General features: G+C 35.2%; 1 protein-coding gene across 8 annotated transcripts in view; it reads right to left on the bottom strand.

Moving 5' to 3' along the window:
• The window catches only part of DGKB (diacylglycerol kinase beta), a 249,659-nt gene that overhangs the window by 176,003 nt on the left and 60,590 nt on the right, over positions 1–13,066 (bottom strand). For all 8 annotated transcript variants that reach the window (XM_063303710.1, XM_063303708.1, XM_063303712.1 and 5 more), the window contains 3 exons: positions 12,318–12,403; positions 8,218–8,307; positions 934–1,094 (listed from right to left, as the gene is read on the bottom strand). In XM_063303710.1, coding sequence (XP_063159780.1) covers positions 934–1,094; positions 8,218–8,307; positions 12,318–12,403 — 337 coding nt within the window. The remainder of the gene's footprint in view (positions 1–933; positions 1,095–8,217; positions 8,308–12,317; positions 12,404–13,066) is intronic.

Below are 13,066 nucleotides of genomic sequence, written 5' to 3' on the forward strand. Positions count from 1 at the left end.
ATCAAAATTAGGAACCCTCCTCATGCAGGGTTTTTTACACTCCTGATCTAGAGGAACTGCCTGGCCCTTTTTCTATGGAAATGGCTTAACTCTTGCACTTACCATTTTTGTGAGATATAATAATAATTTAAGCATAAATTTATCGTTTAACATTCTAATTAAGCTAAGCTACACAGAACAGTATACATCATGATTAATAAGACTGTAATATTCTGAACAAAAATGCATGTACAAGAAATAATTTTTTAAAATGACAATATAGACTATCACAATATAACCAAAATAATACAAAAACTCATGAAGATATAACAATCTCCTGATACTCCTTTCCAGCTGAGAAACAGATAGGGATGTGACTACTGAGGAATGAGAGCACACGCAGGGACCCCAACCAAACCACACAAAAGAACGCCACTGCATTTTAGTATCACTTATATTCTTTCAGCCCAACCCACCTCACAGGGTTGTTGCTTTGGGAAGAACAGGAAGCAGGAGTGTGTTAAGTATGTCTGCTGCCTTGAGTTGACCAAATATATATATCTTACAAAAAGATGGGATAAAAATGTAATAACAACAACAGCATGCCTCTGAAAATCTGACTATTTACTAACATGGCAGTTAAGAGGTATTAATGAAAGATTCATCCTTGATATTTGTATAGGCACCACTAATTTAGTGCTACAGCTCTTCATGTAAACCATTACAAACAGTGTGATTATATTGCCCATGCAGGAACAGGTGGAAGAGCTTGAGAAAATAATTCTACTTTGACTACGTAAATACATTTATGCAAATAGTGTCATCTATGTATTCCTTTTACAAAGAAAAAAATGAATTATTTGCATTCAGCGATTCCTCATTCTGAACATCAACTCTAAATAATTATTTTGAATAGAAAAAAACAAATCACATGGGAATATAAATAAATCTTACCACTCCAATTGAAAAATAATTATTGATGATGCTGTAAGGCACGGGATCTCCTTTTTCGTCTTTATCATTAGGTATTACTTCAAATTTCCACCTGTCTAGCAAGACTTCGGTACTGTTTTCAATATCTTTTAAAATCTTCAGAAGATTCTCACCTTCATATCCTGTGAAAAAGATAAAGCACAGTGATTTTGAAATGGCAGAAATTAGGGGCCAGGTCATCATCTCACCATTAACACATGGAAGATGCATTTAACCTAGGCCAGGCCAGCCATCAGCACCTGTCTGTACCCCTTGGTATTGCCGCTATTCCTTGCCACCATTTCAGCAGTGTGGCAACAGACACTGGCACTGAAAGTACTGTTTCAGCACCTCATCTCCAATTAGGTAGTTTATAATTAGGTAGTTTATACTACCTCCAATTAGGTAGTTTACTGTAATGAGTTGGGAATCGGACATTACACTGCAAAACATAAAACAGAGCAACTGCCCCAGGACAAATTTTGTTCAGTGATTACTTGGCTCCCTGCTCATTGCTGAATAATTGCAAATAATTGCCTGCCGTCTCACTCGTCCAATGCTACAGTAGCAGTAAGTGGGTGAATATGTGGTAGCAGTGCTGAAGTAAATCATGGCAAAGCAAGGAAGCACATTAGTGGCACTATGTTAAGGGCTACTCAACCACTACTCCAGGCTAAGGTAATGCAGAATTTTTTTTTGATTTTGATTCAATGGATTTCTGTATATCAATAACATGACCTGGGTCAAGTCTGTCACTGCTTATAGGTTCCTACCTATCAGAACATTCATTTTCAATGCAGAAAGAAAGGCTCAGTCAATGCAATACCATAGCAGGGTTAAATATAATTATATTAACCATTTCACTGTGATAATTTTAAAACTAATTTATGCATAAATAAATATTTTCAAAAAAATTAAATTAAATTATTTAAATTTAGAAATAGAACTTTTCTGGACGAGTCAATTACTATAATACTGGGATGCGCGGTCTTGCTACATGCCACTTCTTCCAGTTTGCAAACTGATCAATATTTATGTGTCTGTGGACGGTGTCTGCATCTGATTTTTGAACATGACAGATGGTCTTTTGGGGCAGCTCTCTCTGGATTAGAGATCTTGAGATTATCCATATGTACTCCAGACAGCTGTTTTTTTGTGAGCAGATGGCAGAAAATGATGTTTTTGCAGTCATTTACTATCAGCTGGGAGTTGCAGATACCATCACAGTCTGAACCGTTAATGCAGCCTTTCAAGATCTCAGGTTTTGACCAAACCTAATCTTTTTAATCGCTTTGGAGTTTTTTTTAATGTTTCTTTAAGATTGAAAAACCTTCAGAACTGCAAATTTAGCATTCGCTGGGTGAGTCTCTCTTCAAGCCATTTAAAAAGAAAGAAAATTATGTGTTTCCAGCTTTGTAAGATCTTTATTTTTTGCAATATACAGCAAAAGGGTGATTGTAGCATTGTTTTTGGAAAGTTTTTAAATGCTAAGGCCTCAGATGAAATTGATTTAAAGAAAGACTTTGAAGTTAAGTAAAGATCCTCTCCTGAGGGAAAATTTGTTTTGCTTACATTCCAAGCTGATAACAAGACTTTGAAGGTTGATCACTAGAGGGCACCAGATGGCTACTTTAAAGGACACATTGACTATGTGGGCCCAAGAAGTGCTTGAGTTATTTAACTCTATACTGGAACCAAAAATTGTAATTGACGAGGAACAAGTCCCTCTGAAGATAATTGAAATGGACTTTAAGGTGGACTTAAAAATTAAAACCTATAAGAAAGAGATGGAGATATTGGATTTACAAATGGAATTGGAAGATCATTTAAAAATTTAAAAAGACATACTAATAGTATATCAAAAGAGCAATGTGGGTTACCCTTTTAAATTGGAATATAAGGGATCTACTGGAGTTACAAATGGACTTTGATAAAGATGACAAGAATTCCGAGAAAAGAGACAAGGATAGTAGAAGACAGAACTTTATTTATGGGACTTAAGGATTGCTGGGATGAAGAAGAAAAAATTCAAAATTGGTCTATTTGAGTCTGGTTAAATAATGAGTTGCTATCTCTGGTGATGCTTAATGGCTATTGTGACTGGATAGTTCTTTTTGGAAATGTTCAACTGGGTGTAATGGATTACTTTGCAATATCTACATTATTATTTTTGAGATGTAAATAAGAAAATTACTATTTCTGGTAATGTTTAATAGCCTCTAATTTTTTGTAATTGTTAATTCGGATTAGATTTTGATTACTAAAGAGAGGGTTTATGGGGATTGTGATTAAATGGAAAGGAGGACTATATACTTATGTTGTTATTTCTGTTAACTTTTACTGGACCTTTGCTGATTAATAAGGAGAGCCAAAGATTTAGAGGCAGGTTTATAGAAAATGGGGTGATATATGGAAGGAAGATGTATTTGGTTATATTTTAAGAGACAGTGATAAGTTGTTAATGGTGAATATACTTGCTAAGGATGAAGGGGGAAGTTTCTTCTTCTTTCCTTTTTTTTTTTTTTTTTGGTTTGGAGAGATTTTTTAAATGTACTTCTTTAATACTTTTTTTTCTTTTTTCTCTCTTTTCAATGTATTTTTGTATTAGTTCTTGTATTAGTTTTACCTCTTTAATATAATTCTTAATAAAAATTATTGAAAAATAATATAGTAAGAATCTAGGAGAGGCATGGTTTCTATCAGTGACATTTTATATATAGTGTGCGAGAGACTGATTATGGTGCAAACTAATTCTTCATACCCACAGGGATTGCGAGAGGGATACACACACACACAAATGCAGATCCTATCACTTTCCAAATACCATATAATAAGCCACATCTGAAACTAAATGAGCTTTTAAAGGAACTTTCTGTTTTGACATAGAAAATTGTTACTCAAAAAAATAAAAAGACCCAATGGAGAAGAATAGCTGGATCGTCTACCTACATATTCTGCTGACCCATATTCTGCACGCACAATCTATTTGCAGGAAGCTATTTGTGTCTTCAGCAACAAATTTCTTTTGCAGCACTCTTCCTATTTGTATTTATAGCACTCATGATAGAAATAATACAAAAAGTGTGACAAGGAAGAAGCAAGACATTTCTTTTCGATTTTTTTCAATGCTAAATGACAACTGCTTCTTCAGCAATGCAGGAGAAACTTTCTAAGTCCTCACCAAGAAAGCATTCTGTTTTTATTGGGATTCTTTTTTTATAGGGATTCAAATATAATAAAAATCTTTCATCATTAAGCAGACTTCCAGTTATATGACTGCCATTAAACACATACAACAGCCATCACACCATTATTGGGCATATCATGACAGTGTCTATTGTGTTATCGATTTTTTCATTGTATTCAACAATATAGTATCAATTGTATGTATGCACACAATGGTGTGTTTGTTGAATGGTGGAGGGAAAAAACAGACTGAGTACATTGTTTCCTATTATAAGATGCTAAATTAGAATTGCTAAGCAACATATTCAATAGCAATGGACTAATTCAGTGTATGCTAAAGGTTACTTGTTTAATAATTCATAAACCATGCAAAGAGTTTGTATCACTGAGAAGGGAAAATTACTTACCAGCAAATAAATTTGTTGTTATCCCTTCTGCTCTCCAATCCTATGAAAAGTTTCAGAGAGAAAAAATCAGGGTTGTGGCATCAGCTACCGTAGGAAAGGAGGCAAAGAATGGTGAAAGAAAGAGAATTTGGGAGCTTATTTTTTCTAGGAGTAACAGTGGGCTTGCAAAGCGATTAAGCCCTAGTCTAGCATGGGTAGTCCATAAAGAAAGAAGTTATAGGATTCCAGTAATAGCATCAGAGAACATGGGTTCTGAAAAAATGAATTACCATCCTTTATTATGTGCTCCAACTTTCTTCTGTTCTGCAGAATATTCCAGACAATCAGGGAAAGCAGAAAGAAGTTCCAGAGAAGAGCTTAAGGAACACAATGAACAATGTTGGCTTCTGCAGCTGGCATATCCATGTGGTAAAATAGTGTGTACCACACATAATTGGTTTTAGCATAATGTGTTAAATCACATTCATATTCAAGAAGCACTTTTGCATAAACTCTATTAGATTTTGTCATCTCTGGATAAAGAAAGGCCAATATTTTCCTAAAGAAATCTATCTTTCCATTGAACAGGTAAGGTGAAATATTTGCAACTTAGTTACAACTGACATTTTTCAGTTATTTAATAAATAACAAGATGGAACTTGTATTAAATGTATTGAGGGCTTCTTGAAGAACAGACATAGAGAATCAAATATACTTTATAAATACAGAATGTGCATACAAATAAACAATACTTTATATAAGGTTGGCAGTATATATCTTTTTAAAGCTTTTGGAAAAGTTGGGAATTTTAATTTGAACTCTGTAGAGTACAAGCATTAAACCAACTATTTTAGGCAAATATATGCATGGAAGTTCAATATGTCTATGAAACCAGCAGTTACAAAAACACTGTTAATGAAGTGGTTTTTTGTAGGTGGTGTTGCCAGAAGGAGGGACTCAATAATTTAATATACCATTGATCTAAGGTAGAGAAAGTTAATTGCAAATTAAAATTAACTTAAGTAAATAACACAAATTTGTAGTGTTTAATGTTTTTATGGGTTTACTAAGACTTAACAGAAGTAACCTTCTGAATTGGGAAATCAGCAGAACATAAATTTCCAAAGCAAAAAACATTCAAGAAAATGCCTTCAAATTAAGCAATGCAAGAAACAAAATGTTACAGATGTAGTTAAAATTGAACTCAGCCAGAATGAAATGCTGGCTCCTAAATGAACTTGTTAGTACAAAGAAATCACACAACAATAATGTCATCATACTGATGTTTATGTTCTATAGCAAGCCTCTATATATGGCATTTACAGTCTAAATATCCACTAATTTCCAAGAAAACAATTCATAAGATGTGAGAAAGGTGAGAACAGAAAAGATCAAGAAGAATCAGAGTGACATTACTTTCTTTTCAAAAATTAAAAACATATCTTCAAGATTTATTGAGGACCACCAAGATGAATATTTGTTCTCCCAAATTTCCAGTAATCAATGATTAAGAATGATTAATTAAGCATTAGTAAGAATAACATCCTTTCCTGATTTTGCTTTTGTTTTTGGCAATCCAGAAAAGAAGGGTTTAATTTCAAGGAAATTATCTAGGATAGTTTCTGGAGCAAAAATGGCTATCATATGTATTGAATATTAGAAAGAAACTAAGACATATTTATAGGGAGAAGATCTAGGCACGCATGAAGACCATAATCTTCATCAGGCAAAGTAAAAGCCAGAGAAAGTGTCAAACACAGAACTGGTGACACGGGTATTAGAAGACACCACTGCACCATGAAACCACAGGAAGGAGACACAATTGGATATATAGTGGAAATTGCTTTAGGAGTTATGATTTATCTTTTTCTGAAGCTGTTAAAAGCCAATTATTAAGGCTTGACTTATACAAAGCAGTACAATAATAGGGAATATACCAGATACAACTAGGTATGTTAGATATGTCCTTACTAAGAACAAAACTAATATTGATTTCTTAAGAGAGCAATGAAAAAATCTTAAATGTCTGTCTCAAAGGGTTTCAGTGTAAATCAGCCAGATGGGAGCTTGAAAACTGTGAGGCCACAGTTCAGTCCATTGGTCCAATTTGTTCTGTATGCCATCCTAACGCATTTTTTCCAGCAGAAAAATAAGCATGGCAGATCTGAGGCTATGTACCGAACCGTAAGATGAAGCAGCCTGATTCTAAGCTGTTTATGCTTTAATTTTATCATTCTGAAATCTCAGGGTAATTTACATAGTTTTTGTAGTCTCTTATTCATCAGTTAATCAGGTCCACACCTGCTTTATTTTTACAGTACAAAAGTATATGGTCCTCTTAAGCACTGGAAGAAGCACAAGAAAAATTAAAGGAATGCAAGATAAGAAGTTTCATTCACTGGGATCACTCAACTGGCAATAAATTATGAATTAGAATCTTCTGCAGATAGCTATAATAAAAGCCATTTTGAGACTTCTCTGGCATCTTAAAGTGGCAGAACTTACTTAATAGCAAAGCCTCCTGTTTCCTTGGCTAGAATTTTCATGGCATCTTGGGCAGGTTTTCATTGTCCTTCCTTTCTTAATCCCACAAATCAAGTACTGGATCCAAAAAACAGATCTGGTCTTCATTTTTTGAAGAATGGAGACAAGGTTACAGGAGGCTTGTTTTAAATGAAACACTTTTTAATTTATTCTTTGCCTCCGTGGATCCTGGTAGAGAGCACCATAAGACTGATTGTCTGAAATCTACTGCAGGATGAGAGAAGAAGGAAAGAACTATATTTACATCTTGAGACTTGCTTTGAAACATATCCAAACATATCCAAATACATATAAGTGAATTACATTTGAGATCAAACAGCAATGCTTTGGTATATGAACAACTCCCCTTAAGAAGATAAGAATAACTCATATTTTGATTTCCCATTACTATATAATACTTTCATAAAACTCATAGAACTTCTTGACTTCTCATTAGCTTTGTGCAAATAACATATCCAGAGGAATAAATATGTGGAAAATTGTATCCAATGGTCTCAGGTTCAAAATGTAGGATTGGATGAATATTACATATGTCAAAGATGGGGGCTAATTAATGAAATCTACATACTCTGCACATCTGCATTCTTCTAATATGTTATCTACTAAGGGGAACTATCAAGTGACATTGTTAGCTGGCCACAGAATAAGCTCACTGATGTAATACACTGTCTTTCTATAAAGCATTATATAAAGGTAGTTCTGATTTGCAATAACAACAAAACAAACTGGAATTTTTGCTTGTAAAGTGAGGAGAATCAGCTTTCCTTCCAATTCATAGAGTGAGTCCTATTCCCACATTCCAACCATAGCTGCGTAAGATAATGCAAGGAACTCTGGGATCTTATAAACCTTCCAGCAGAATTACACAAAGTTCATTAGCTGGCATGGCTATACTGTGCAGGGGCTGAGAAAGATGCTCATGGCTGCTAATGGCAATTTGGATTCCTCAATTTTGATCCAATGAGTTTCTACCAAATTGCATTATTTAAATACTGGGTCATAAATATATATATTTTAATTATATTTAAAATAATTACAAATGATACAGTATTACATCTGTGATGCTTTCTGGGAAAAACAAAAAACGTGAAACAAAGAATGGAGAAAATAAACACTTCATATTTTAACAAGTACATTTGTTTTTATTTACCTCCTCCCCATCTCAGACATCTGGCCAAGTCATTCCCAGTTCCAAGAGGGAGAATAGCAACAGGAGGATGCTTAATCAAATTTGCTTTCTCTGTAAATAAAAGATGTAGGCATAGTTTAAGACTAACAGCAGATGAGCTAACACATAGATGTAAAACTTTAACGATATTAATACTGTGGCTAGATATTGTTTTGATAAAACAAAGTTTGGGTCCTTAAAAGCTAACAAATTTCTAACCATATAAACTTTTTGCGGACCAGAATTCACTTCATCAGATGCAGGATGTTATCCTGAGTTATACTATCCAGTCAGGAAAAAATACTGTTCACAACTACTCCTCCCAGCCATGCGTGTGTGTTTGTGTATACACACATAAACTGAGAAGGAATATGCCAGTAGTTTACAAGAGGAAATTACTGTCTCCCCAAACTAATTTTTCACATTTAGGATATAGTAGGTTATGAAACTGATTATCATGAGCTAAAATCAGTGGGGAAAAAAAATCATTGATTTTGACAACTGATGAGTCGCCAAGATAAATGCACTTTGGACTGAGAACTGTTGATAATTTAAGAGGCAATCTGTGATAGTTTAGCAGGGTTTCCATTAGCCATAGACCAAAAGAGTAAAAAAAAAAATCAGTGGAATTATACAGAAATTAAGGAGAAGTAGAAAAACATACAAGCATCAACATTTAGTGCACAGCAAAAGCCAATATGGTGTGAGTAAATCAAATTCAGGTTAAATAAAGAATATCATGGAAGGTGTCAAGGTTCTTTTGCAGACTGATGGAATAGTCTGGCCCAAGGCAGTCAACAAATGTGAAAGTGAGTGGATGGGAAACACAAACCTGATTTTTAATGGCCATAACCATAGCTAAGAATTTTGCAACTTTCTTCGACGTGTCAGTACATTGAGCCTGCAGCAGCTGATTTGTAATCACTGACTGGGATAGATGGCAAAGCTTACAAAGTGGTTCAATGAGATCAAAGTGCCAGATGTGATATAGGGGGCAGTCTAGTAACATACTGTATGTGCACAGACTCAACCTTGTTGCCTGGCCACTTATAAAGGCAATTCTGGTAAGGAATATTATGATATCTACTTGAAGCCAGGGCATTTACATTGGCATGACTTGATGCTCTGCCCTCAATGGTAGATGAATAGATGCTATGTAGAGCCTGAAAGATATGAGAAAAAATATCTAGGTATGAGAAAAAGAGCATCTGCAAGCTCACAATAGCAAATAGCAAAGCTATATATTTTTTATCTATCTTTTTCAACTTAAATGTCCAAGATTCTCTGATTATGCTCTGTTTCCTGCTACAATAGACTGTCCAGTACTAGTTATTATGTGACAAGAGGGGAGGAGGGACTTTCCAGGTCTGTCAGGGTAAGACCTTGGGAACTGCCAAGCAAGGATAAGTGTGTGTGAATCTGTAGTCATTTCCCTTGGTGATGTGCCTGGGAATCTTCATCTGCAGAAAGGGAGGGTGGTCCTAACAGGGGAGGTGGTGTAGAGGAAAACAGATTAATCTGACTAAGGTACGGAAGAGCTGTTGCAGATAAGAGACTATAAACAACACCTCAGCCTTAGGAAGGGAGGATGTGTAAGAAAGAGACTCAAAATTCCCCCACCCCCTGCCTTGATTCTATATGGTATAAGAGGAGGTGGAGGAAAACTTTGACAGGATTTTAAGATTCTATAATTATATCCTGCAACAATAATGTTGCGTTCCTATAGCCTTTGCAGGATCTGTTCCCTGACCTGGGCTACCTGGACGAACTGACAACGTTCTCTGCTGGCTGATGTGTGAAATAAGTCACCATAATAGATACCAGGTCTCAAGTGAGATTGAATTATAAGGGCTGGAACTAGATCTAGCAGCTGTATGGCAATACAGGATGCCTAAACAGGCTATGATTTTTGTTGAGAACTGCTTGTGCAACCTTTCCCAGGTTGCTAAGAGATAGCTCTAATTTTTCCTTCTCGGGGGAAACTTGTGCTCCTTTTTCAGTGAACAGAAGATTTTTCAGGAATATTGATCACTATAGCGTCTCATGGCTCAGAAGGCAGAAACTACCTCAGCTCTTGCATTCTTCACACATTCTTTACCAAACCTGGGCTTGGAAGCTCTATTACAATTATTCTGCACAGGAGTGGAACTGGACTTCAAACATTCCTGCACAGAGCTAGTAATTTCTTGGAAAGTATTAGGATTTCCTGTGCATTTTTTTGCAGCACTAATACACTGTTTAACCTGCAAGAGAATACATACGCTTCCAAAACTTCAGCTGAAGGTGTCTAATATTTAATTTTATATGAAAAATTAAGTGTCCGCTTAAAAGAGGCAGAACAGCACACAACATGGAACATGAAATATAAAAAAAACAAAACAATTTGTTTAACAGTAATTAGTCTTAATTCAAGAATCTTAACACATTTATAAAACTGTTATTCTATATCCTGACTTAAATCTTACTCTTATTTCTAATTATGTTCTAAATTTCCTATAAAGACATACAATATTTGCATATGTAACTTTAATCACTAGACTTTATATGTTGTGCTCTTCTCCAAGTATTATTTCTATCTTCTTCTCAAAATATTGATTTCATGCATGTCACATACCACAAACCATTTTTAATTGAAAGAATTGTTCATCTTTCTTAATACTACCTGAGATATAGATAAGCACTTCAGTTTAAAAATAAATCTAAAAGGTGAACAGAACAAAGATTTGCTAAGGCACCTAGTCCAACTTTGATTTGATCCATCTAATAAAAAGTTGAATTAAATCTGCATTTTTCATCACCTGACCATGACAACTCTCCTGTTTTTTCACCTTGAGACAGGTGGTGAAAGGTTTATCAAACCTTTGATGGGCATATATAATTTCAAGCTTGTGTTGGGATAGATTATACCATTTCCATTCAACCTTTATTGAGAAGTGGTATAGAAATTATTTAAATATATAAATAATCAGGATACACACATAGACACAGAGAGAGACACACACAAACACACACACCCTTTATCCATAGTATCCCTGCAAATCAAACAAGTCTTTAGCTTGCACTTCAGATGTAGTAGAGGTCTCTGCTGCTGGAACAGAAATGTGGCAATTTTCCACCAAATACCCTTCTGATTCCCCAGTAATTGGCTGTACCCTTATCCCTTCTGTTCAAAATCTTATCAAACTTCCATTCAGGAATCCATCTGTTATATAAACTATAACAACAGATCTGGACAATTTTCATCCAGTCTCCAACATTCCCTTTTTAGGGAAGGTGGTTGGCTTCCAGCTCCAGATAGCCATGGAGTAAGTGGATTATCTGGACCCTTTTCAGTTAGGATTTCTCGCCCTCCTTGATCTCTCAGTGACTTTGATGCCATCAGCCATGGTATCTTTCTGGCCTGGTTTAGGGGATTAGGAGTGGGACGCACTGGGTTACACTGGCTCTCCTCCCTTTTTCAAGGCCAGTTCCAGTTGGTGTTGGGAGGGAGGGAGAGGTTGAGCCCAAGGCCCCTGCTTTGCAGAGTGCCTTAGAGTCCTACTCTCTTACCACTCCTATTTAACATCTACATGAAGCAGCTGGGTAAGGTCATCCATCAGCATGGGTATGGTATCACACCCATAAATTTGTATTATGCATAAAGGCTAGCTTATCCATCTAGTAAATCTTAGGAGGAAAACTATGGATAAAATCATTTCAGTTTATGACAAAATAATGATAATAATTTTTTTTAAATACTCATATGTCTCTTTAATATTGAGGTACAGGATATTACCTTTCGATGAACTGCATCGTGTATTATTGACAAAAATCCAATGTACTAAAAACATATCCACAATAACTTCAGACATTCCCTATCAACAGTATATGAAAGCATTTCAAAAGCTTAGTTTCTGCTTCAAATAATTTCCCCAAACTCTCATAACCAACTTCCTTTCTGTAACCTCCCTTCTTTTAATTACTCCAACATGGAGCAGAGAAAGTTTGGCTTTTTCTGATGGATATAGAATTACTTATACACAAATACCAGATTTCAGACATTTCTTACTGGTTTTATTTTAAACAGACATATATAATATTACCTATGCAGTCTAAAATCCAACCTACTGTTCCATCTCCGCCACATGCCAATACTCTAAAGTCATAAACATCTCGAAAAAAATTTAATCTGGAAAAGAAAAGAAGAATATGGAATCATGTCCCAGAAGCTTGCTTCCTTGACACATGGTGAACAGAATAAAATTACACAGCAGTTGCCTTTGCTCACTTTGAAAAAAACAGCTGAACTCGGCTTGCAGCAGGACAGCACATACTTCATAGCAATTATAATTTTCAAATACAATGGACTATGTTATAAGGGCACTAATCTTAAGATGCTAATTACTGCAAAGTGATACAATAAAATTAGTTTCATTATAACATGCAGTTTATTATGGTGAGCAGTAAAATATTCATCTCCTGGGAACTATATTTTAAGGTATAAAGATTAACTGGTACATAGATGCCAACCAGCTGTAAAGACCGTCATTTTTCAGACAGGAATCTCTACATCTCAACCCTACAGCTGACTGCAACAGTTTTTGAACACAGGCTAGAACCAAATTAAACCCTGCATTATACAGGAGACATAATGCACTTCCAATACTCAGTGCAGTAATAAGTTCTTTAATGTAATGAGGGTGGCTGCTTTTAAAGCAATATCTTAGTTAATGATTCCAAATTCAAATTGGATCAACAGTTCAGCAGTTACACAAAAATGTATATGGATGTTGCACCACAGAAGCAACTAAGTATACCGGAACTACTGATAAACTGAATATTCCTATGCGTG

The sequence above is a fragment of the Candoia aspera genome, chromosome 4 (assembly GCF_035149785.1).
Source record: "Candoia aspera isolate rCanAsp1 chromosome 4, rCanAsp1.hap2, whole genome shotgun sequence".
In the NCBI taxonomy this organism is placed as follows: domain Eukaryota; kingdom Metazoa; phylum Chordata; class Lepidosauria; order Squamata; family Boidae; genus Candoia; species Candoia aspera.